Source organism: Myotis myotis, unplaced genomic scaffold, assembly GCF_014108235.1.
Source record: "Myotis myotis isolate mMyoMyo1 unplaced genomic scaffold, mMyoMyo1.p scaffold_m19_p_9, whole genome shotgun sequence".
Classification (NCBI taxonomy): domain Eukaryota; kingdom Metazoa; phylum Chordata; class Mammalia; order Chiroptera; family Vespertilionidae; genus Myotis; species Myotis myotis.
In genome coordinates this window covers 12,684,976-12,707,449 of record NW_023416401.1, presented here as the reverse complement: position 1 = coordinate 12,707,449, position 22,474 = coordinate 12,684,976, and the positions used below count along the sequence as shown (strand labels likewise).

Sequence of the window (22,474 nt, the reverse complement as noted above, 5' to 3'; positions counted from 1 at the left end):
CTCCAATTGCCCCTGAGGGCTTCTCCACCTCCCCCTGCTCCTGAGAAGCGATCGGTGCAGCAGCCGCCACTCGCACCCACTGATGGCGCTCGCTGAGCAATCAGGACCAGCGCCAGGTGCAGCAGTGGGTGGAAGCGGCAACTCCAGCACCAGCTGCAGGTGTGAGCGGGGCCGGCACCAGCAATGAGTACAAGCGGCGGTTCTGGCGCCATCAGCAGGTGCAAGCGGGGCTGGCGCTGTCAGAGCGTGGGAGTGGCCAGGCAAGGAGGGGCCAGGCAAGGGCACAGAGGATGGGCTGAGACCCACCCCTGTGCCCAGCGCAGCCTTGCAGCCCACAGTTTCTTTCAAGGTGCACAAATTCGTGCACTAGGCCCCTAGTCTCTTATATAAAAGGCCCGTAGCTGTCATACCATCATGACCAAACGAGCAGCGGCTCTCACGGCAGCCGGGGTGGGGCACGAGCTACTAGCGGCCATGGGTGGGGCGGCTAGCTGAGGCACGCGGAAGTGAGCTACTCCCACAGGATTTTGTGCATGCTGGGCCTCTAGTATGCATATAAGTTCCCCAGTTAATCTCTCCCCACCCCCCACCCCACCTTCCTTCTACGATTTGTCCCTCTGCTCCATGCTCTGTGTCTCTGGATCTATTTTGTTCACCAGTTTATGTTGTTCATTAGATTCCACATATGAGTGAGACCATGTGATACTGGTCTTTCTCTGATGGCTTATTTTGCTCTTTGTCTTTAAAGCACTGTCCAGAGCCTCTCAGATGACCCTATGCCGTGAGTAGACCCTCTGTTAAGCACGAGGGAGTTAAAGAGGAAGCACTTTGACCAAACATCTCTGATATTCAAGGCACACTGTCAAATAAATTAGAAGACATCAGGCATAAAAATCGGCATCAACCTTAACAACTGAAAAATTTTACAAGAGAGTTCGACAGTATAAAAACAGATTCTCACCAGCTACAATTAAAGAATGATTTTATGTTTTATAATTTTTAGAGATCAAATACATTATAAATATTATAAACCTTCAAAAATTAACAGATTAGTCATAATTTTCTTTGAAATGTACATACTGTCACACAAAAATTTCACAGTCTAGGATATCAATAATTACATCCTCCTCAAAGAAAACAGCACACAAAGTGTTTCCTGTCAAAAAAAGTCTGTTGCCAAATCAGCCCCTACACTGTCCACAGCTTCTAAAAGTTTCTCATCCGAAGCACAGGAAGATGAATGGTTTTGAAAATGGAGAGGAGCAGAAGCAAGGACAGCTCTGAGCAGTGCCCATCTGATAAGGCCATGGGTGGCCTACAGACCTGCAGGCTGCTCAGGGGTGGTCTTCTTCAGGCCACGTCTGTGAGGCAGAATGCTCTGTCCCCTTAAAAAAGAACCACCGTAGGCTTGCACATGTTCGGGGAAGCACTGCAGGAGGATGTCTGAACAGAAAGTATCTCTGTTAACCCATGTCCCCATCCCCTGCTAAAAGCGCCCAGGGACGGTTAGACATTTTCAGGTAAATTTCCTTAGGCTACAGATAACCCATAAACAAAAGACACATTATGCAAGTGGACAACCAAAATCAATTTGGAGCCAACGGGATTATGAGTATGGTTGAAGGAGTCAGATGGCCAATTCCTGGGGGAAATGACAAGAGCAAAAAGATGACAAGAGAACAAGGCGATGTACAACGGGCTTTGGTAATGCATGAACTGTAACAGAAGGCACGTGGCTACTAAAAAAAAGCCAATCTTCAGTTGTCTCCTGACCTGACCTGACCTGACCTAGTTTCCACGGACCAGTGTTTCAATAGGTTTGCTAACTTCATTTCAGTTTCAAAATGGAGTGAAGAACTAAGCAGGAACAGAGAACCAAGCCCCCCCCTCTCTCTAATAGGGCACTCAGAGTTCTAACTTGGTGTCTATAAAGAGTTGCTAATTTAGATGTCTACAGAGGCCAAGTAAGTGATGTGAACGGAGGGAGGGCTGGGATAGGATGAAGAGAATGTATACCTATACTGGACTGGAGAAAGGAAGCCATTTCACACTCTCCACATGTGGACCAAACAAACACACCCATGCCCAGCAGGCTCAGCGCAAACTGCCAGCGTGCCACCCCGACTTAGACGGATGGCCTCTCTCCATGAGGACACGCGTTGGATGAAGTGTACTGGTCACCACCCCTGCTGTCCACTAGAATCAGGATCAAGTGATCACATCTTGGACAATGACTTACTTTAATTCAGCATCTTCTCTCCCTTCTGAGAGAAATAAACAACACTGTTAAGCTGATGTACTTTCCCACAGTTGAGAAATGCAGAAATTTCCAAAGCTTGTTTTACTTTGAAAAAACATGAATGGGGTTCAAAAGTGAGGGTTCTACATGGTTCCCAAAGTGGTTAGATCTGGCACAGGAGCCTCGACACTGAAAGAAAACAGGAGAGTCCTTGTGAGATGGCCTGGATGCTCGGCAACTGAGAGTAGCCCTGTCCCCAAGTGGAACTGGGTAAGTTTATCTCATTGGATGAACATAAAAACTAAAAAGTCCAGGGAAGTTTTAAGAGCTCACACACACACACACACACACACGTGCACATGCACAAAAGCATTCTCTAGTGCCTCTGACTTGCATCTCAGTCAACTACTTCATTGGCCACACTGAGCTCCACAGTGAAGCTGAGCAGCCACTTGTGCAACAGCAAAGGTAAATGTAAACATAAACAGCAGCGGTATTTGAGGAGCCAGTGTCTCTATCGTATGTTGTCCAGATAATGCACTTCCGGATAGAAGCGGTTCACCAGAAGAGCCAGGAAGCTTTTCCCGTCATGGAGGCAATGGCCAGGGTGCTTTATGAATTGTGCCGCTTGAGAGATCTGCTCCTGGTATTCAACATACTGCTTACTTATTGTCAAAGATTCAAGCGCGCTCAGAGCCTAAAAGACAGGGAAGGCAAGAGGGTTAACCACCTGGATGCTTGTACGGTGAGTCCAGCAGGTATGGCACACCTACCGTTGTCATCTCGTACAACCGTGGACCTCTGGGGAAGCTACAGAACTGGAATCAGAAGTCCCAACACAGGCACTGATTAACCACATACAAAAGGAGGCCGGCTGCTCCAGCTTCTGGGCTTTTGCCATGTCTACACACAGCCTCCCCTCTTCCTGGCCTGCACTGCTGCACAGCCCTTCCCCACAGAGAGCCGCGGCCGCAGCCACCTGGCCTGCTGCCTGTCCCCCACCCTCCAGTGCCAGCAGCGGCGGAGGACACTGACTTCACAACCAGAGACTCATCTGCTGACTTGTGACAGTTCATACATGACACGGGGGTTCAAGCAGCAGTTGTCTAGTCAGTTGGTGACACAGCCGGGCATTGTAAAAACAGAGATGCTGGGGAAAAACTTGCTGGTTGTACTGCTTAACCTTCGCTCTTAAGAACCAAGATACCATCCTGAACGTGGCTGCCTGAGACACCACAAAGCTAACCACAGAGCGACACATACCACGAACAGAGACACTGCAGAATGCCTGAGCATGGGCCCCGAGGTGGCCTGGCGAGTGAACCCCAATCCTGGCTCCAGCACTCATTAGCTGTGAGATTAGCAGCAAATTACTTAGCTTCTCTTTCTCTCCATTTCCTCATCCATAAAAATGAGGATAATAAAAGTTTCTATGCTACCAGGTTGTTATGAGGATCAGCATCAAGTGACTCCAATGTAGACCAGCCAGAGACTGGCATGCAGTAGGCACTCAAGAATGCGCACCATTTTATACTGCACACCTTTGTACCTGGCCAGCCTGGTGACAGGTGACAACAGTGACAAGAATGGGACCTTCCACATTTTAGAACACACTATAACTTCTCACAGCTACCATTCTCTCCATGTTGGGTTATTCCAACAGTGGTCAACCTCCAGACTCACAGAACAGGAATCATTTTCTTGGTTCAAGTGACAGCTCAGCTAACCCCCATCACTCTCAGCCATGGCCCCTCCTCGGTGCCAGTCCTCAGCCCCCAAGTTCTATCCCAGACCGGCCTGCCTACGCCTTGCTTCTTCCACATGGTGGTAACAGTGCTCCAGGCAGGAACCTTTACAGAACATGGTAGAAAATCTGGGGCAGCACACATGCACCCTTTTTCCAATAGGTAGAGCACTAAGGGCGTGCTGGGCTCCTGCAGCCATCACACCAGCACTGAAAAGACCACAGCGCCACCTCCCGCCCTCCCCACCTGGCGGAAAACACCTGCCCTTTCATTGAAAGCTGCTTTCACTGACCTGCTGAGCTTTTAGGGTGAGGTATAATTCAGAGCCAGGCTTCAACCGGATCTGATCCTCGGCAGGAACCTGAACAGAAAGGAAGGCGGCCATGCCTCGGGCAACCACGCGGAACCTTGGGCGTAGGGAGAGGTCAGAAGTCAATGACTACTGAAGTAACCATTTAAAAACAAATAACATATTTTCTATTAAAAATCAAGACTAACACATTTCTGGACATACTGTTGTTTTTAGCCTCTTCAGGAAACTCTTAAATATGATTAAGAAGGAGCCTTAGTCTTCCCTTCCACTATCACTGCCCAAACAATGTAGGCATAATTCAGACCAGGAATGAAAGTGTTGGCAAGATATAGAAGAGCTGGAACTCTGACAGGGCTGGTGGGGATGTAAAGAATGGTGCAGGTGCTGTGGGAAAGTTTGGTGGGTCCTCAATAACTTAAACACAGCGTACCGATGTGGCCCAGCAATTCCACTCCTGGGAACATACACCCAAATGAACCTAAAAGGAGTGCTTGTTCTAACAAAAACTTGTACACAAATTTCAGAGCAGCATTATTCACGATAGCCGAAAGATAGAAAAACCCAAATGCCTATCAACTGATGAATGGATAAACAAAACCTGGTGGTGTATATCCATACAATGGAATATTATTCAGTCCCAAAAAGGAATGAAGCACTGATACATGCTAAACAATGGATGAGCCTTGAATGTTATGCTATGGGAGAGAAGCTAGACACAAGGCCACGTACTATACGATTCCATTTACAGGAGACGCGCAGAATAGGAAACACACAGGGACTAATAGGGAGTGATTGCTTAATGGACTGCCATTTGGGATGATGAAAATATTCTGAAACTAGGTTAGCAGTGATGGTTGCAACAACATTGTGAATATACTAAATGTCACTGAATCATACATTTTAAAATGGTTACCATGATAAATTTTATGTTATGTGTATTTCACCAGAATTTAAGCGAATCAGAATCACACGGTCTGATAAATTCTATCACAAGCAAAGAAACAGGATGCTAACTGGTTTGGATTAAGTGGTCCCCAAAGTTGCAACAACAGGATGAGCTAGTCCGCAAGAATGTTGACGTCAGAATGGGATGCGAACTCTTCCCAGCACCGATAAGGGCTTTAAAGAAAAACCAGCATGAGGTACCTATTAGGAGATACAATGGGAGGCTAATGCAATTCTTTCAGACCTTGGACTTTTAAGCAGCAAAAGTCTAGATTTGTTTCTCACTGCTTATCCTTCTTCTCAATTAACTTTAACTCATCCTGACTTAACAGCCCTAGCAGAGGGGTCCCTGCTGGGACCAGGATTACCCTGAGAAAGTGCACTCAGTGAGGCAGCTGACAGGGCATTTTAACCTAATCCCACAAACTATCACGGGCTCCAAGGCAAGAAGAAATCAGCAGTGTGGTCAGGTTACAAAGTCAAAATACAACAGGAGACATTACTTTAAAAAAAAAAATTCTTTGAACATAAAACCAAAATTGTTTTAAAATGAGAAAAATATAAATATGATTTTAAAATCAGGAGATGTGACCAGGCCTTGATCATTTTCCCTTAGTCTTTGAGGGAAACCTAGTCCCTTAAGTCAAAAACCTACTGATGTCTCACAACCCTGGGTGGGTGCCGACGCTGAGGCCACTCAGAGAGCAGCGCAGGCGCTTCCTCACCTGTTAGACAGGGGCGACTTCCGGCCAAAGCCAATCGCCCCCAGAATCCCCGAGCTGAGCCTCTCCTCGGCCAACAGGCTCTGCCTGCTCTGCAGCAGGAGCAGGATTCGAATGACCGATTCGGTCAGGACCGAGTCGTTCTGCTCCGTCTGAATCAGGGACAGCTGCAGGACTTGGTGCCACCACAGAAACAGCTTTGCCTCTTCCTGAGCAGACCTGGCGGGAGGCCAGGAGGAAAGAACATCAGAAGGGGATTTTTTCTACTCCCACTTAACTGAAAGTCCACCTGTGAGTTTTGAGTGCAAGGGGCATTGAGTACTTCTAAAGCTTAAGCTAACGAGTAACAATGCTAACGAAGTCAGGGGACCGTAACAGCTACCGTTTATTGAATACTTGCCGCATGCCAGACATTGTGCGTGAGCTTTATGTTCCTTCACTGAATCCTCACAACAACCCTATTAGGTAAACACTGTTATCCCTACTGAACTGATGAGGAAGCTAAGGGCTGGTGTTTCAACATGTCTGTTTTAGGACATAGAAATCGTGCTCAGAAAATTAGCCCAGGCAAGTAAAAATCTTTCTAAAACAAGTGTTCCTGTACCTCATAGCCTTGCTTGTTTCTGTTTCACTTGGTTCTGTGAACTTAAATGAACACTGACTTCAACCCTACATTCCAAGTGATCAAACCCAATGAGTCTGACCAGCAGCCAGAGGGCCAACCCACCTGGGATACACCTGTTCCAACCACTTGCTTAGGAGAAGCAGCACTTTCATTTCGTTCCTCAGGGTCTGCTCGCTATTGAGACACTGTAGCAGGTAGACATAGAGGGTCAAGTAACTGCCGAGGGACAGGCACTCCTGCAGAAACTCTTCTATGGTGAGCTCGGGAACTTGAAGGGACACCAGGATGGGGCCCCATCCTACAATCTGATGGAGGGAGCCTACGAAAAGAACACCAAGAGGAGAGTGCAGGTCAACGTCAGATTCAAATGACGGAACTATTCTAGTGAGTCTCTTCCCTTTAAGCTTCACGTCAAGAAGACACTGCCCACTGTGGCGCTAGAGCCACAACAGCAAAACGGGCCTGAGCTAAGACTGGAAAGCCAGCCTGCAAAATGCCCGTGCCTGGCCAGCCACCAGAGAGGGCCAAGAAATCAGAATCCGGTGCTGCATTTTTATAAACCACCTTTCTCATCTTAAGGGAGATTATAACTATTCTATCCACCATATTTTTTACTCATGCTTAGTTTGACTCATATCTCAACAGAAATCCTTCAAAATGTTTCAAAAATGAAAAAAAAGCATTTTTATTTTAGTACACAAATGATTTGGAGCAGGGATGGCATCCTAATGGTTAATTCTTTGGGGGGAATTAGCATGGGGTGACATGGTGATGTGCATACCACCTCCCATGGGGGTTCACAGGTTGTCATAAAGGGCAGAATACAGCTCTTTCTGGCATTCTCCCTCCAGTTCCCTCCTATCTCGCCTATGTGCATGCACACCACGGTGTGCATCTGGGTGTGAGTGGAGAGGTGCTCTCTGCAACTCTTCTTAACCAGACCAGGTTGTTTCCAGAATGTGACAGAGATAGAGAGTGACAAAGGTAAAAGGAAGGTGGTGGTGGTGTGGGGAGAAGAGAGGGTGACCTCTTCATAATAGTTTAAGAGATGCAACAAAAAAACAATAAAAGGAGTCCTATGAAAACTCATTTTAACAAGTGACAAAATAGAGGAAATTAATATGGTGGGTCATTATTATATAGATTCTGGTTTATAGCACTTTCTTGGAGGACTATGTTTGGGTCTGTGACACACACGATGTGTCTACCATGAAAGGCTGGCCTGATACTCCACCAGTAAAATGGAGTAGAGATGTTCCCTCCCCTGAAACACGCCTGTACCAACAGACATTGGTCACAGGTCCTCATGCTAAGTGCAGATCTTTATGAGAAAGACCAAAAACATTCTGAAACATCAACACTTTTACAGAGAGCAGGAGATGGCTCCTCACCTTCCCTGAAGTAGGCAGTGATGCAGGCCTCCGTCATCTCGGCCATGTGGCGGACGGAAGCCAGGCTCTGGCAGGTGGCAGTTAAAAGGGGCAGGACCACCAGCCCGTGCACCTTTTGTTCAATCCAGGTCCGGATACTGCCCCGGAGGAACTCCGCCGTCGGAATAGTCGCGTTGTTCATCATCATCAGGACTTCCATGAAGAGGCTGCTGAGGGCCATGTGGCGGGTCTGGCTGCCCACGTCTGAGGGGGACAGAGACACACACTGAGAAAGGCGGCTGGAAGGCGTATGAACGTGACCCAGGGAAACAGTGCTTTCATCTAAGCTGCTCTCCAGGCAGGTTCTACGGTTCTGTGGCTGACCTCAGAGCAGAAAGAAGACTGTGGACAGGACTTAGCTTTTAAGGACAGAACGTAGCACATGAGTGCTTTGTAAGGGCAGGAACTGCGGCAAGGTCCCTGGTTAAGCAGCGTGGCCAAGCAATGCTTTAATAAACAGACAAATCAAGCTGGTGTGAAAGAGTAACTCACTTACCAGCACATGTTTAATTAGCTATTATTTCCCCAACTTTACTCATTTGGAAAACCAAATGCATAGATCTCAGCTCTCACTGGGTAAACTAATTAGAAACAGTACCGTCTGCAATGCCAAAGCTGTCAATTCTACAGGGATTTACACAGAGTAGTTGTAGTTTAAAATGAAATACAAAAGAGGAAAAACCTTTAAAAAAATAACCTCCTAATAGCAGATCTTCTATTTATTTGCTTTTTTGAATAATAAAAATAGGCTGGTAATATAAATGGCTCTCAAAAAAATTAAGATGCAAAAAGAGAATAGTACACAAGAAAAAGAGCAAATTCATTTTATAAGATAACTGCCAATGAGGCGGTTACTAAGGTAGATTTCTTTTTTACATTAAAAAACAGATGGAGAAAATATTCATTAGGCACAGTCTTTGCCATTTCTAGCTCCTGGAGTTGGGTACACACTTTTGTACATGATAGACTTGTGGCTTTCTCACACCACGGTTTCAGTGTTTATGTCAATGGAGTAGGGAGATCTTACTCACCACACTCATCCGACCAAATTCACCCACTTGCACAACATTAAATAAACCCTAATTTAATGTCACTATAAGACCTACTTATCATCAAGCAAGGACTTTAAAGGCTTATCTCTGAATTTCATCTGAACAGCAATTTTAATTTACCTTTTAATTATGACTCATGGGAATAAAAAATGACTGCAATAAGCCTCCTAACAGATCTCAGCCTCTCCCCTTCTATTAGTCATCAACTGAGCCAACAAACACATTCGTAAAAATGAGATGTGATCCCATCATTCTTCTGATTAAGATCTTTCTAGAATACCTTTCTCTCCTTTGCCTGGTAAGCTGTTATTCAAACTTCATGGCCCAATCACAGGATCACCTCTAAAACAGCTTCTCCAGTACAGCTTTCTAAATTCCCTTTCTTTCCTTTAACAGTCTCTGAATGTTGTGGCTTGCAAGTTGGTGTTAAATGCTAGGTGCATCATCTTATTCCATACCTACAGGATCTACCAGGTTTACTGGTTAATAATGCGGATTTTTTCAGTAGATGGAGTTACACATATGTTGATATATATGCGATTTGATATGTATGCTATTTTGTTGTATTGACAACAAGCTTCAAAACTTCATATATCAAATTTTCTGAAGGTGTTAACATCATAGATATTTTTACACTTAAAAATGTCGAATTTCGCGCCAAAAAAAGAGCAGTTGCGTGAAGTTTTAATACATTACTTTATTTTGAAGAAAAGTGCTGCTGAAAGAAAGTTATTGTATACTTCGGGAAGCTTATGGTGAACATGCTCCATCTCAAGATACTTGTGAACACTGGTTTAAACACTTTAAAAGTGATGATTTTGATGTGAAAGACAAAGAACATCCAGGTCAACCAAAAAAGTTTGAAGACCAACAATTACAAGCATGATTGGATGAAGATGCGTGTCAAACTCAAAAACAACTTGCAGAAAGATAAATGTTGCTCGGTAAACAATTTCCGATCGTTTACAGGCAATGGGAAAGATTTTAAAGGAAGGAAAATGAGTGCCACATCAACTGAACAAAAGACAAATGAAAAACCGAAAGTCATCAGTAAAATGTTGCTTCAGAGGCACGAAAGAAAGTCTTTTTTGCATCGAATTGTGACTGACGATGAAAAGTGGTTTTATTTTGAGGATCCCAAATGCACAAAATCATGGGTTGATCCAGGTCAACCATCAACATCGACTGCAAGGCCAAATCTTTTCGGAAAGAAGACAATGCTCTGCGTTTGGTGGGATAGGAAGGTGGTGTATTATGAGCATCTAAAACCAGGTGAAAGCGCTAATACTGATCGCTACCGACAACAGATAATCAAATTGAACCACGCTTTGATTGCAAAACGACCAGAATGGGCCAGAAGACATGGCAAAGTAATTTTGCTTCATGATAACGCATCATTACACACTTCAAAACCAGTTAAAGACACATTAAAAGATCTTGCCTGGGAAGGATTAACCCACCCGCTGTATTCATCAGACCTTCCACCTTCAGATGACCACTTGTTCCGATCGATGGCACATGTACTTTGTGAGCAGCACTTCAAAACATACGAAGAAGTGGAAAATTGGATCTCTGAATGGTTTGCCTCAAAACGAGAAAAGTTCTATTGGGACGGTACCCACAAATTACCCGAAAGATGGGGAAAATGTGTAGCTAGCGATAGACATTACTTTGAATAAAGCACTTTTGATGTTTCTCTTGAAATTTTCATGTTTTCTTTGATCACAAAATCCGCATTATTAACTGGTACACCTGGTATATGAAACAGGTTCATCATTCACTACATGCCAGCACATCCAGACTTCCTATAGTCTTACTGATTGTCTATTTGACCTATCAATTACTGTGAGGCATGTGTCAAAATCTCTCACTATAAGTGAATATGACATTTCTCTTCCCAGTTCTGTCAATTTTCACTTCATGCGTTTGCCTCTGATTCTCTGGGAACAGAAATGACTGTATCTTGTCCATCTTTCTGATGTCACAATGCCTTATAGACAACAGGAATTCATTTACTGAATAAATACACAACCTTCCGGTGGTCGCTTACCAGGCAGGTTAAAGACAATGATATCATCTAAGAGCTTAGACATTTCCTGTTCTAGGATGGCTAGGGTGATTTTTCCATTTTGTTCCAGGGAGCTGAGGAATTGAACCATCTGATGAATGAAGGCTCGGCATTTTGGAACTGCATCCTGACAATAAAACAAAGAATCATTCAAATGAATCCATGCAAGCTGTGTGAATGGAGGACAGAGCAGGAAGCCACGCAGCAGGGGTGTCTAAGGGCCCTGTGTCTAGAGACATGCAAATCTGTGGTAACACTTAGACTAGGGCAGCGATGGCGAACCTATGACACACGTGTCAGAGGTGACATGCGAACTCATTTTTTTTGGTTGATTTTTCTTTGTTACGTGGCATTTAAATATATAAAATAAATATCAAAAATATAAGTCTTTGTTTTACTATGGTTGCAAATATCAAAAAATTTCTAGATGTGACACGGCACCAGAGTTAAGTTAGGGTTTTTCAAAATGCTGACACGGCAAGCTCAAAAGGTTCGCCATCACTGGACTAGGGCCTATATTCCCCCAAATTCCTGTAGATCACTCTTCCTTTTTTACTACATTAAAACATTAACTACACACTAATTACTGGCCAGGAGCTTTTCCAAAAATTTTTATGTTCGTTATTTAATTTAATCCTCACAACAACACTTTGAGGCAAGGTATTATTTCAGATGAGAAAACCAAGAGCAGAATGACAGTGAGTTCGGGACCAAACTCATCACTTCCCTGACATTCTGCTGCCAATGACATTCAGACCACTAATCCATAATCCTTTTGGCCTCTTGTGAGCATGTGACACTGCTAGCAAGTAAAGGCTTACCAAAACAAAAAGATCCAAGAGGCCAAAATATGAGCACACGTGCTCAGCACCCTCCCACTTTCTCAGATGGGCTGTCACAGAGCTCAAGGCTGTCCTCAGCAGCACTCATGCCATCGCCAGCCCTGAGGAACACTCTGCCTTTTAAAGCACCCCCTCAACTTACAAGATGTTTCTGGCTGTCAGTAGGAATGGAGAGGCCCGCAGCCACTTTTAGGAGCTTCACGATTAATTCAGCAGAAGATTCCTTAGCCAGGAGGATGGAGGGCTGGTAGTGGCTGCTGAAATAACCTAGCACACTCTGATAAGACACCATATCCACAAGATGCCACGAAAGGGAGCTCGTCTGCCCCAGGAGACTAAGTAGAGGCGAGTCCTAAAAACGAAACACACAGTTCTTTATTTCCAGAGCTCCCACTTTCCAGAAACATGTGTTTCTAATTAGTCTCGGAAGTGACCACTAAGATGGTCTATTTGAAAACACAGAACAGTTAAGATGTCAAATAAGTATCTACTCAAGTTAGGAGCACTAGTGAAAGTAACAGCCAAAGTCGGGGCAAAAATACAAGATCTCTAAGCATTCAGAACCCAATTTTCAAAGGGATTCTCTGATCTGGTGTTAGAACTAGCAATTAATGAGATGTAAAATAACATTACTTTTTATATTCTGACTCAGTGTAGTTCCCTTCATAATCTATTGGATTACAGATTATCCAAGAAAATCGGGCATCCCACATGCTGAGCACAGTCACAGGGAGGAAGGCATCAGGGCAACAACTGACAAATGACAGCTTCGTCAAGAGTCAGGATCCGGGGGCCTGCCAAGCTGTATCCCAGGTCTCCAAACTTACCGGCTGGTCAACCAGCTGGTCTTCCTTTGCCAATAAAATCATCATGAAAAGGAGGCAGACAACCATGCTCCGGGTCTCGGGGAGGGGACTGGGACTCCAGGCATCAGAGAGCACACTGACCCAATTCACTTCACAGAGGACAGACCCCAAAAATAAGAAGCAGCTCTTGGGGCTTCCGCGTTCCACCTGAAAGAAAACAAATTAAAACCACTGTTTTGCTTTAAGCTATCTATGTATCTTGGAAATGTGTATAAATCAAGGTTTACTCAATTATATTTTTAAAAATAACATCTTTTTCCAAATTATAGAAGTCACCCATAATCCTGCCCCCAGAGTTTTAGCGTTGACAGTCTTTCCTTCCACGTGCAGTGAGTGTACAGTCTGCAGTTTGACTGGAGGTCACTGCTGCTTCTACTGCTTCTCAGCAGAAGAGGAAAGCGCGCCCTAGCTCTCACACGGCAGGAATCCCTGCCAGGGCCCTGGTGCTGAGGGCCCATCTCAGTCCTCACGTGCGCTGGGTCAGACAAGGGTGAGATCTGCCAGTCAATATCCCCCACAGCCGAGCATGTGTCAGAAGCATCTGGAGGACCTGCTAACACACAGACTGCGGGGTCCCACCCCTGGAATCATTCATTTCCTACGTCAGGGGGCAGTGCAGAAGTCTGCATTGCTAACAAGTCCTCAGGCGGTACTGACGCTGCTGGTCCTGGAACCACACTTGGAGAACCACTATACTAGTGTATCTACACTAAACTCCTTTTTAGTGTAATGTTATGTTTCAAAAATGTCTCCATTAGTCTTTATAATTTTTGATGATGGTATAATATTTAATTAAATCTTATTTAAAATTATTAGAATAGGCACATGCCGGGGTTGTGGGCTCAATCCCCAGTAGAGGGTGTGTAGGAGGCAGCCAATCAATGATTCTCTCCCATCACTGATGTTTCCATCTCTCCCTCTCTGATATCAAAAAATATATATTTAAAACAAACAAACAAACAAAAAACCCTTCCCATTCTCTTCCCCCAAAGAAAAGATGTCCAGGTCCAAAAAAATAAAATTTAAGGATTAGGGGAGTGGCAAATGTATTATATAGTATATTATCAATGTCAAAGTTATCTTATAAGCCTATTTCCAGTCTGTTTAAAATAAAACATGGCTAGCTATAAAATTTTCCTTTCCCAATAAAGATTAAGAAGCTCTACCCTGCCCTAACCAGTTTGGCTCAGTTGATAAAGAGTGTCGGCCTGCGGACTGAAGGGTCCCAGGTTTGATTCCGGTCAAGGGCATGTACCTCTGTTGCAGGCACATCCCCAGTGGGGGGGGGTGTGCAGGAGGCAGCTGATCAATGTTTCTCTCTCATCAATGTTTCTAACTCTCTATCCCTCTCCCTTCCTCTCTGTTAAAAAAATCAATAAAATATATATTTTTAAAAAAAAGAAGCTCTACCCTATAAAGTCCCAATCAATGGGATTTGGTAATGAGTCACATCCTTCCATTCCCACCATCATTATACCATGCTCACTACTTATTCCTTTTCCTTTTGGAAAATGATTCGTAATCCTCCTTTATAACCTGCTCCTTATCCTCACCCTCAACCCCCTCAACAAAGAACATAGAACTAAAAGGTTCCCGTTTCTAGCAGGTCAAGGTCATCATTAAACTAAAACTCCTGGAGTCACAAAGTCTACAGCATCATCCCTTCAGACCACTCTGCTACTTCATCTCTCATACGGCCAAGGCTGCTCTCTCCCTCAGATGCTACCTCACAGCTCTTTAAACAAACATGCCCTTCCACATCCTGAGGGAGTCGCAGACTCTGAGTTCCAGATACAGGCGAGTCTTTAGGGACCCAGACTCAAACGGGAGAAGCGGGACTGTCTGGCTTCGGTAAGAGCGAGTGCAGCTTTCTCTCTGAGCTTTGCAGCGGGTGCTGGGACTCAGAGAGGCAGAGCCCCTGGGGACAGGACTGAGAGCCGCCATAACTGCTCTCTCCGGCCCACCCTGTTGATCCTGTGCGACCCGCCCCGCCCAAGCCCTGCACACAGGCATTTGCCGGATAGCCTCAGGCAAACGCCAGATTAGCACCTCCCTAGAGGACAGAAGTTCTCTCACTGCTGACACAGCTGATTCTCATAGCCACTTGGCCTGGAGGTCAAACCCTCCCTGGAATTAACTACAACAATCAAGATTTAACTATAAGACTGCGAACAAAGACCACTAGGGGGTGCACCAAGGAAGCATAACAAAATGCGGAGACAAAGAAACAGGACAAAATTGTCAATGGAAGATATAGAGTTCAGAACCACACTTTTAAGGTCTCTCAAGAACTGTTTAGAAGCCGCCGATAAACTTAATGAGATCTACAAGAAAACTAATAAGACCCTCGATCTTATATTGGGGAACCAACTAGAAATTAAGCATACACGGACTGAAATAACGAATATTATACAGACTCCCGACAGCAGACCAGAGGAGCGCAAGAATCAAGTCAATGATTTGAAATGCGAGGAAGCAAAAAACACCCAACCGGAAAAGCAAAATGAAAAAAGAATCCAAAAATGCGAGGATAGTGTAAGGAGCCTCTGGGACAGCTTCAAGCGTACCAACATCAGAATTATAGGGGTGCCAGAAGATGAGAGAGAGCAAGATATTGAAAACCTATTTGAAGAAATAATGACAGAAAACTTCCCCCACCTGGTGAAAGAAATGGACTTACAGGTCCAAGAAGCGCGGAGAAGCCCAAACAAAAGGAATCCAAAGAGGACCACACCAAGACACATCATAATTAAAATGCCAAGAGCAAAAGATAAAGAGAGAATCTTAAAAACAGCAAGAGAAAGAAACTCAGTTACCTACAAGGGAATACCCATACGACTGTCAGCTGATTTCTCAACAGAAACTTTGCAGGCCAGAAGGGAGTGGCAAGAAATATTCAAAGTGATGAATACCAAGAACCTACAACCAAGATTACTTTATCCAGCAAAGCTCTCATTCAGAATTGAAGGTCAGATAAAGAGCTTCACAGATAAGGAAAAGCTAAAGGAGTTCATCACCACCAAACCAGGATTATATGAAATGCTGAAAGGTATCCTTTAAGAAGAGGAAGAGGAAGAAAAAGGTAAAGATACAAATTATGAACAACAAATATGCATCTATCAACAAGTGAATCTAAGAATCAAGTGAATAAATAATCTGATGAACAGAATGAACTGTTGATTACAAATAGAATCAGGGACATAGAAAGGGAATGGACTGACTATTCCTGGGGGGGAAAGGGGTGTGGGAGATGCGGGAAGAGACTGGACAAAAATCGTGCACCTATGGATGAGGACAGTGGGTGGGGAGTGAGGGCGGAGGGTGGGGCGGGAACTGGGAGGAGGGGAGTTATGGGGGGAAAAAAAAGAGGAACAAATGTAATAATCTGAACAATAAAGATTTAATTAAAAAAATTTAAAAAAAAAAAAAAAAAAAAAAAAAAAACATGCCCTTCCACATCCTAATGATAATGAATATCTACTTCGTGCCTGTCTCCCCTGCTCAATCTCCCTGTGAGTTCACTCTGAACCCTGTATTTCTCTAAGACAACTGTCCTCAGCTTCTGCCAGAGCTACGGGGAGTGGCTGACAAGAGCAGCTCTGGCGGGTTTCCATCTAGAGCACTAAGAGACTGCAGGACACTTTACTAACTGCCATAAGTAACTGGGCCTACGGTCATTAAAGCATGTAAGATGCTCCACTAGTAAATGTGACATGAAGAGTAAACACAAACGAACTGATGACTATGAACAAATAGACTGAAACAATCATATAAAGCTAAGATTATAAACGGTTTTTAAAAATAGAAACTTAACAACAAAACCGCCCGACCGGTCTGTGAGTGGCACCCTGTGCCTGGCTCTGTAAGTACGGCTCCTGCCACAGGCTCACACACACCGAGGGCGCTCTTCCAGGTCATCCCGGCTTCACGTAATTATGCTGCACCATCGACCGGTGTTACAAGACACTTCCCTCTCCTCCAGCCTAGTTATCCCTGCAGAACTGCTTAAAGAAACCGATGGCTTGAGTACCAACAATTTACATTTTGCTTTAACAGAACATTTGCCAGTCAGTAGTAATAATACTATCCCAGAAAAACATACATACACAGAAAGCACTAAAGAGTGTGACACTGTCATTAAGCTGTGTACTCACACGACAATATTACTGAAGTCTAGGAGACAACTGCCATATGACAGAGTCTGTCTCTGGGTTTTAAACACGGTCCCATAAATGTTTCCAATCATATGCCAACAGCATAAAATGGTTTCCCTGGGAAGATGCTTTCCACTTTGGCACACCTGGCAACTGTGCGGAAAACCTGGAAGCCAAGCTCTCCAGGCCGTGGAGTGAAGGGCTTACTTTGAAGAAGGCCTCCATGAGCATCTGGTCGGGGTGCAGGTCCCTCCACGGGAGCTTCCGGTAGGCACTGTGAAGAGCGTACAGGATGAACTCTGGCATTTTGGGCGCTGTACACGCTTCACAATAATGCATCAGGTGTAACCGAAGGGCCCCTGCATCACCCGGCAACAGATAACCTAAAACCGAAAAAGAAAATACAGCTCAAGACCTCTTGATTTACCTTTTAAAATAATAATGATACAAAATACCAATTTGAACTAAAAGTCTAAAACCTAAGGTTCCCAATAATTACCCATTTTCAAAGATTTTCAGCCAGCATTATTGGCATAAATGCTCATATGTAATTCATTTTTTTTTTTTAAATCAAAGATTTTCACATGCCAGGGGGAAAATCCTGTAGACAGGTTAACAATAAAGAATGGTACTTTAATTACTTGGGTAACTAAAATGAGTAGCTGGTGTGTGGTAGCTAGCAGGGGTGATCAGTTTTCCTTCAAAACTTCTGAATAGATGGCTTTTTACTCAAGTACACTTCCACAGCCCTAACTACTTCCAGATGTCCCTTTAGTCTGTGGTCCTCAGCATGGATTCAGTCTCTTGCCTAGGCACTTTGGTCCTTTGGAACCTTGAAGGAATCCAATATTCTTCAAAGAGAAATGTAACCAGACTATCAACTGTCATTCAGGTAAGTCATTCTAAAAGAAATCTCACATTCTTCTGCAACCTGGATCACTCAGTATTATTCTCACAAGAATCAACTGCTTTAGTGCCTCCAGAGCTAATGTCAACATTAGGAGCATTTAGTCTAAAACAAATGGTTTCAGCCTTCAGGTTCTATGCACTGGAATGCAGCATAGTTGGTCACAGGAGAGAGCGCCACACACAATAAGGGCAGGAACCTGACAGTGTTTCTCAACACTCACTTTTGAAAAACATGAGCGTAACACATGGTACCCATCCATTTATCATTCCTAATAACCCTGTGCTAGATTCCCAGTCCTTACTCCACAGCATGAATCATTAACCCATGGTTTAACCTTTTAAGACATGAAGGGTAGCATTGTTTAAATACGGATAAAAGATAGTTTTGTTTGGATAAGGATGGACATGTAGGTAGAAGACTCTGGGAGGAATCCCTCAGGTTAAGAGTGAGCTAGCCCCAGCCCAAACACAGTAAGTTCTGTGCCCTCACAAGTGAGGGCAGAAGGAAGGCCCAAGGACTTTAGAGAACAGGGAGCAGAGCAGTGTGGCTGGAGTAGGGTGCTTCCCTTTAAAAACCACCACATAATGTCGAAATGCACTGGAAAAGACATATTTGAATGATGAGCTATAACACTATACTTAAAAGTTTCTGAATAAGAGTAGGACATAAATAGTATTTTGGACAAGAAAAGAATAAATAGACAGGAACAGAAACTGGACAGGAAAATAGGTGTCTCTTGCAAGAGTCTGAGTTGGTTGGACCTAATGGCCTCATAAACCTACTAATATAAATCATTCTGATACACTAAGAAAACATTAATATCTTTGAAAATGCGTAGTACACTCAATGGAAGAAAATGCCAGGAGCCAAAGCAAGGAGAGGCCAGGAAACCAGGGGGATAAAGTGATACTGAGGCCACAGATGCCTGGACTTTTTGCTTATGGTTGGTTTTAACAGCACAGGAGACAGAAGATCTTCCGAGGACTAGACTGTCATTGATTCAGGGAAAGGCACCTTCCCTATCTTGGCCTGGACTGGGACTTAGAGAGAAAAAAAGGTTTACTGTGATAACTGAGGACTGCCTGCAAGTTCAGTTTGGACCTGGGTTTCATGGAAGTGTGTGATGTGAGAAACCCCAAGCCAAGAAAGTACATAGTTACAATTGGCCAAATGCAGATTTTCTCCGGAGGCACATCCCATCCTAGCCTTTAGAGAATCTCCCTACATAAAATCTCTCTAAACATGGGCTTAGGACACAAAATTACAAAATACACAAAATAAGAATTTGAAAGAACATCCAATAGCAGCATAATCCGCCCTGCAATGGGAACTTCAGATAATGCAATTGTTGCATAGAGATCATAAAGGAAAGAGGCATGTTTAAACATTTTAAAGAAGTGAAAACTAGAATTTAAAAAAAAAAAGAAAAAAGATCCCGTCAAAAATGAGCAGGGTAACCCTAGCCAGTTTGGCTTAGTGGATAGAGTATCAGCCTGCAGACTCAAGGGTCTGGGGTTCGATTCCGGTCAAGGGCACATGCCAGGATTGCACGCTTGACCCCAGTCGGGGGCGTGCAGGAGGCAGCCAATCAATGATTTACTCTCATCATGGATGTTTCTCTCTCTCTCTCCCCCTCTCTCTTCCTCTCTGAAACCAATAAAAATACTTTTTTTAAAAAGTTATCAGGGTAGATTTGAAAAATAAAAATTCTAGAAACTAAAATGAGGAATTCAATAGATATTTTAAAAAACTGGACATAGCTATAGTTAGAGACACTGAGTAAGTTGAAAAATAAACTTCCAGAATTTTCCCAAAATGAAATACAGAAAAATAGAAAAACATGAAAAAGAAGTCAAAGTCCTAGAAGACAGAAGGGGGATGGACAATATTTGAAAGAGAGAGGCTGTATACTTTCCACAGCTGATGAAACTAATAGCTACTCACAAACAAGAGGCTACAAACTACACTAAATACTGTATCAGTGACTTCCTTTAGTCAAAGAGGACTGCATACTAAATAAAATAAAATCTAAAAAAGTAGGGAAGCAGAGGCAAAAGATTACCTGAATGACTTAGGGACAAAGTGACATAATAGGCATAATAGAACATCTTCCTACCTTTAAATCTCTCATGCAGCGAGCCAATGCAGTCAGTGAACAGCTGCACGATGCCTGAGGCCACCACAGCATCGCTCTCCAGCCAGGGGTAATGGCGCTGGCTGCTTTAAACAGATGAAATGCACATAGAAATGAAATGCCATGATTAAAATTACTCCAGGTCCCAGAGTTTGGGGCTTGCCTAAGTCACAGAAAACACTGTGTTATGTAGCCCAAAAACACATTTAGACCACTTCTCAGGCTGTGGGACAGGAGCAAGATATTTAATTTTTCTGAGTCTAAGAATCAGATGAATCAGTATTTGTGAAAACACCTTAAATACTATGATGTCTACCACTGTTGTAATTTTTACAAAACTCCCGTCAAGTTCACCTAGTTTTTGTCTGTATGCTTTTAGGGGGAAAAAGACTTCTAAGAGGTATTTGGACAGCTTTACACCTCTCTCTCTTAAGTGCTCACAAAATAATACTTTCATTCTAGTGCAGAGTTCATGTTAAAAGGGTAATTCCCACCCACTAATCTGAAAGCCAACTTAGTTCCAAAAATAACTGAGATACTGAATAAGACCAAATAGGTCTCAGCTTTTAGTGTTATATTATCCAAACCTAATTAAGGAGAGCAGCATCTGTTTTTCTGAAATTAAGTACCAAAACTCATTCAACTTTATCATGGAAAACTAGAAATGAGTGTCCAATTTTGCTTCAAAATATCAAGATAACAGCTCTGATCAACCTGACTAACCTAACTCTACAAGCAGAAAATGTCTTAATTTTCTTTCATAAAGAAGCTTTTTCTAAATTTAAATATGGCCCTAACTTAAAAAAATTAAATCTGTCAGTGCATCACTTGTGCCAAAACAACATCAGAACTTTAAGTCCATAAATTTCAAAAGAACCTGAATATCCGAAAAATGATGTACCTTTCACTGTCCTCTAAAACCAGGATCCATGGCTTAAACAGCTGGATGATCACTGAGTGCAGGGATCTCAGCACTGAAACAAACAAAAACTTTTAGAGACAAGAAACAAGCAAATCCTTTGTCAATATCACTGATAACACTATATAAAAGAATCTACTTCTGCCTGCCCAGTTTGGCTCAGTGGTTGGAGCGTCAGCCCGGAGACTGAAGGGTCCCGGGTTCAGTCAAGGGCACATACCTTGGTTGCAGGCTTGAGATCGGGGTGGGCACCGGGGAGGCAACCAATCCATGTGTCTCTCTCACATCAATGTTTCTCTCTCTCTGTCTCTCCCCCTCCCTTCCACTCTCTCGAAAAATCAATGGAAAAGATATCCTCAGATGAGGATTAACAAAAATAATAATAATAATTTACTTAATATCTGTATACTCATAAGCTTATGTTGGTATAAAAACAAAGTTTAGCGTAACTAAGTACATTTTCATTTACTACAGCGTAATTTCCTGAATTGAATTTTTATTACAAAATGTTATGAATAACTTTGTAACAATACATTTGTGTAAAGATATAAGCTTAAATATTCAAAACCATTTTCTCAGTGATATAAGTAATAGGAAGAAAGAGATGGAGATTGAAACCTATTTCTCCAGACCCCACCCTACAAAGGAGGGGCAGAGACAAGCCGAAGCAAGCACCTACTGTCTAACTGAATATAGGTGCAGGTATGACACATACAGCCCATGGGTTCACACCTCTGCTATATATTTCCCTGCTTGACACTTTGATAGTTTTATCTCCAAGATTTAAACCTCTTAATGTGTCTATTCAAGCCGCTTCCTAATGGAAGGTCAAAACACCCACGTCCATGTTACACTCAAGCATATTACCTGTTTTGCTGCTGGCAGATGGGTCCTGGGCCAAGCATTCCATTTCTGAGTCAAGCAGCCTTTTCACAAGATAGCCCAAGAGTGTCTGCATATCACCCAAGTAAGGACTCCACTTTGAGAATAAACCGAAACTTTTAAAGTCCAACGTGGATAAGCGAAGCTTATAAAAAAAGTTTGAGAGCCACTGTATAGTCTCCATTACCTGGAAGAGAATGACTGGTTAAAAACTGCTCACTGATGCTACTTGGACAAGAGTGTCACAGTAGGCTGTGACTGACTTTGTAAGATTGTTGCCAAGTTATATAGCACGTGAAAGTAAATCATCATATTTCAAACTGTTCCTAAAATAGAGGAAACATTTACTTCAAATACATTTTCATGTGGACCATATCATAGAACATGTGTCAAAATGAGAGCTCTGTGGAACATTACCTGAAATCCTGGCCGAGGGAGCCAGTGTATAAAGTTAAGAAATAGGTGGGTTAAGGTGGGGAGGGAGGAGGCCCAGGCTGCTCTTGATCAGATAGGCAAGAATCACTGAGGTGTGAGAGAAAGGTGATCCGGTAGAGGGGGTTTGGGGGGAAGCAAGTGAATGACAAAGAAAAGCTCAGAGCTCTTAAAAGATAATGCACAAAAAGGAACT

General features: G+C 43.4%; 1 protein-coding gene across 9 annotated transcripts in view; it reads right to left on the bottom strand.

Annotated features, from left to right (window-relative positions):
* Nucleotides 1-965: 965 nt before the first annotated feature.
* The window catches only part of EPG5 (ectopic P-granules autophagy protein 5 homolog), an 88,967-nt gene continuing 67,458 nt past the window's right edge, over nt 966-22,474 (bottom strand). For 5 of the 9 annotated variants that reach the window (XM_036321462.1, XM_036321460.1, XM_036321457.1 and 2 more), the window contains 12 exons: nt 21,832-22,033; nt 20,947-21,019; nt 20,028-20,131; nt 17,209-17,384; nt 12,809-12,994; nt 12,124-12,333; nt 11,122-11,266; nt 7,981-8,223; nt 6,692-6,908; nt 5,968-6,183; nt 4,277-4,391; nt 966-2,936 (listed from right to left, as the gene is read on the bottom strand). In XM_036321462.1, coding sequence (XP_036177355.1) covers nt 2,754-2,936; nt 4,277-4,391; nt 5,968-6,183; nt 6,692-6,908; nt 7,981-8,223; nt 11,122-11,266; nt 12,124-12,333; nt 12,809-12,994; nt 17,209-17,384; nt 20,028-20,131; nt 20,947-21,019; nt 21,832-22,033 — 2,070 coding nt within the window. In that variant the 3' untranslated portion in view covers nt 966-2,753. The remainder of the gene's footprint in view (nt 2,937-4,276; nt 4,392-5,967; nt 6,184-6,691; nt 6,909-7,980; nt 8,224-11,121; nt 11,267-12,123; nt 12,334-12,808; nt 12,995-17,208; nt 17,385-20,027; nt 20,132-20,946; nt 21,020-21,831; nt 22,034-22,474) is intronic. The other 4 variants (XM_036321459.1, XM_036321461.1, XM_036321463.1 and 1 more) reach the window with 4 other exon arrangements.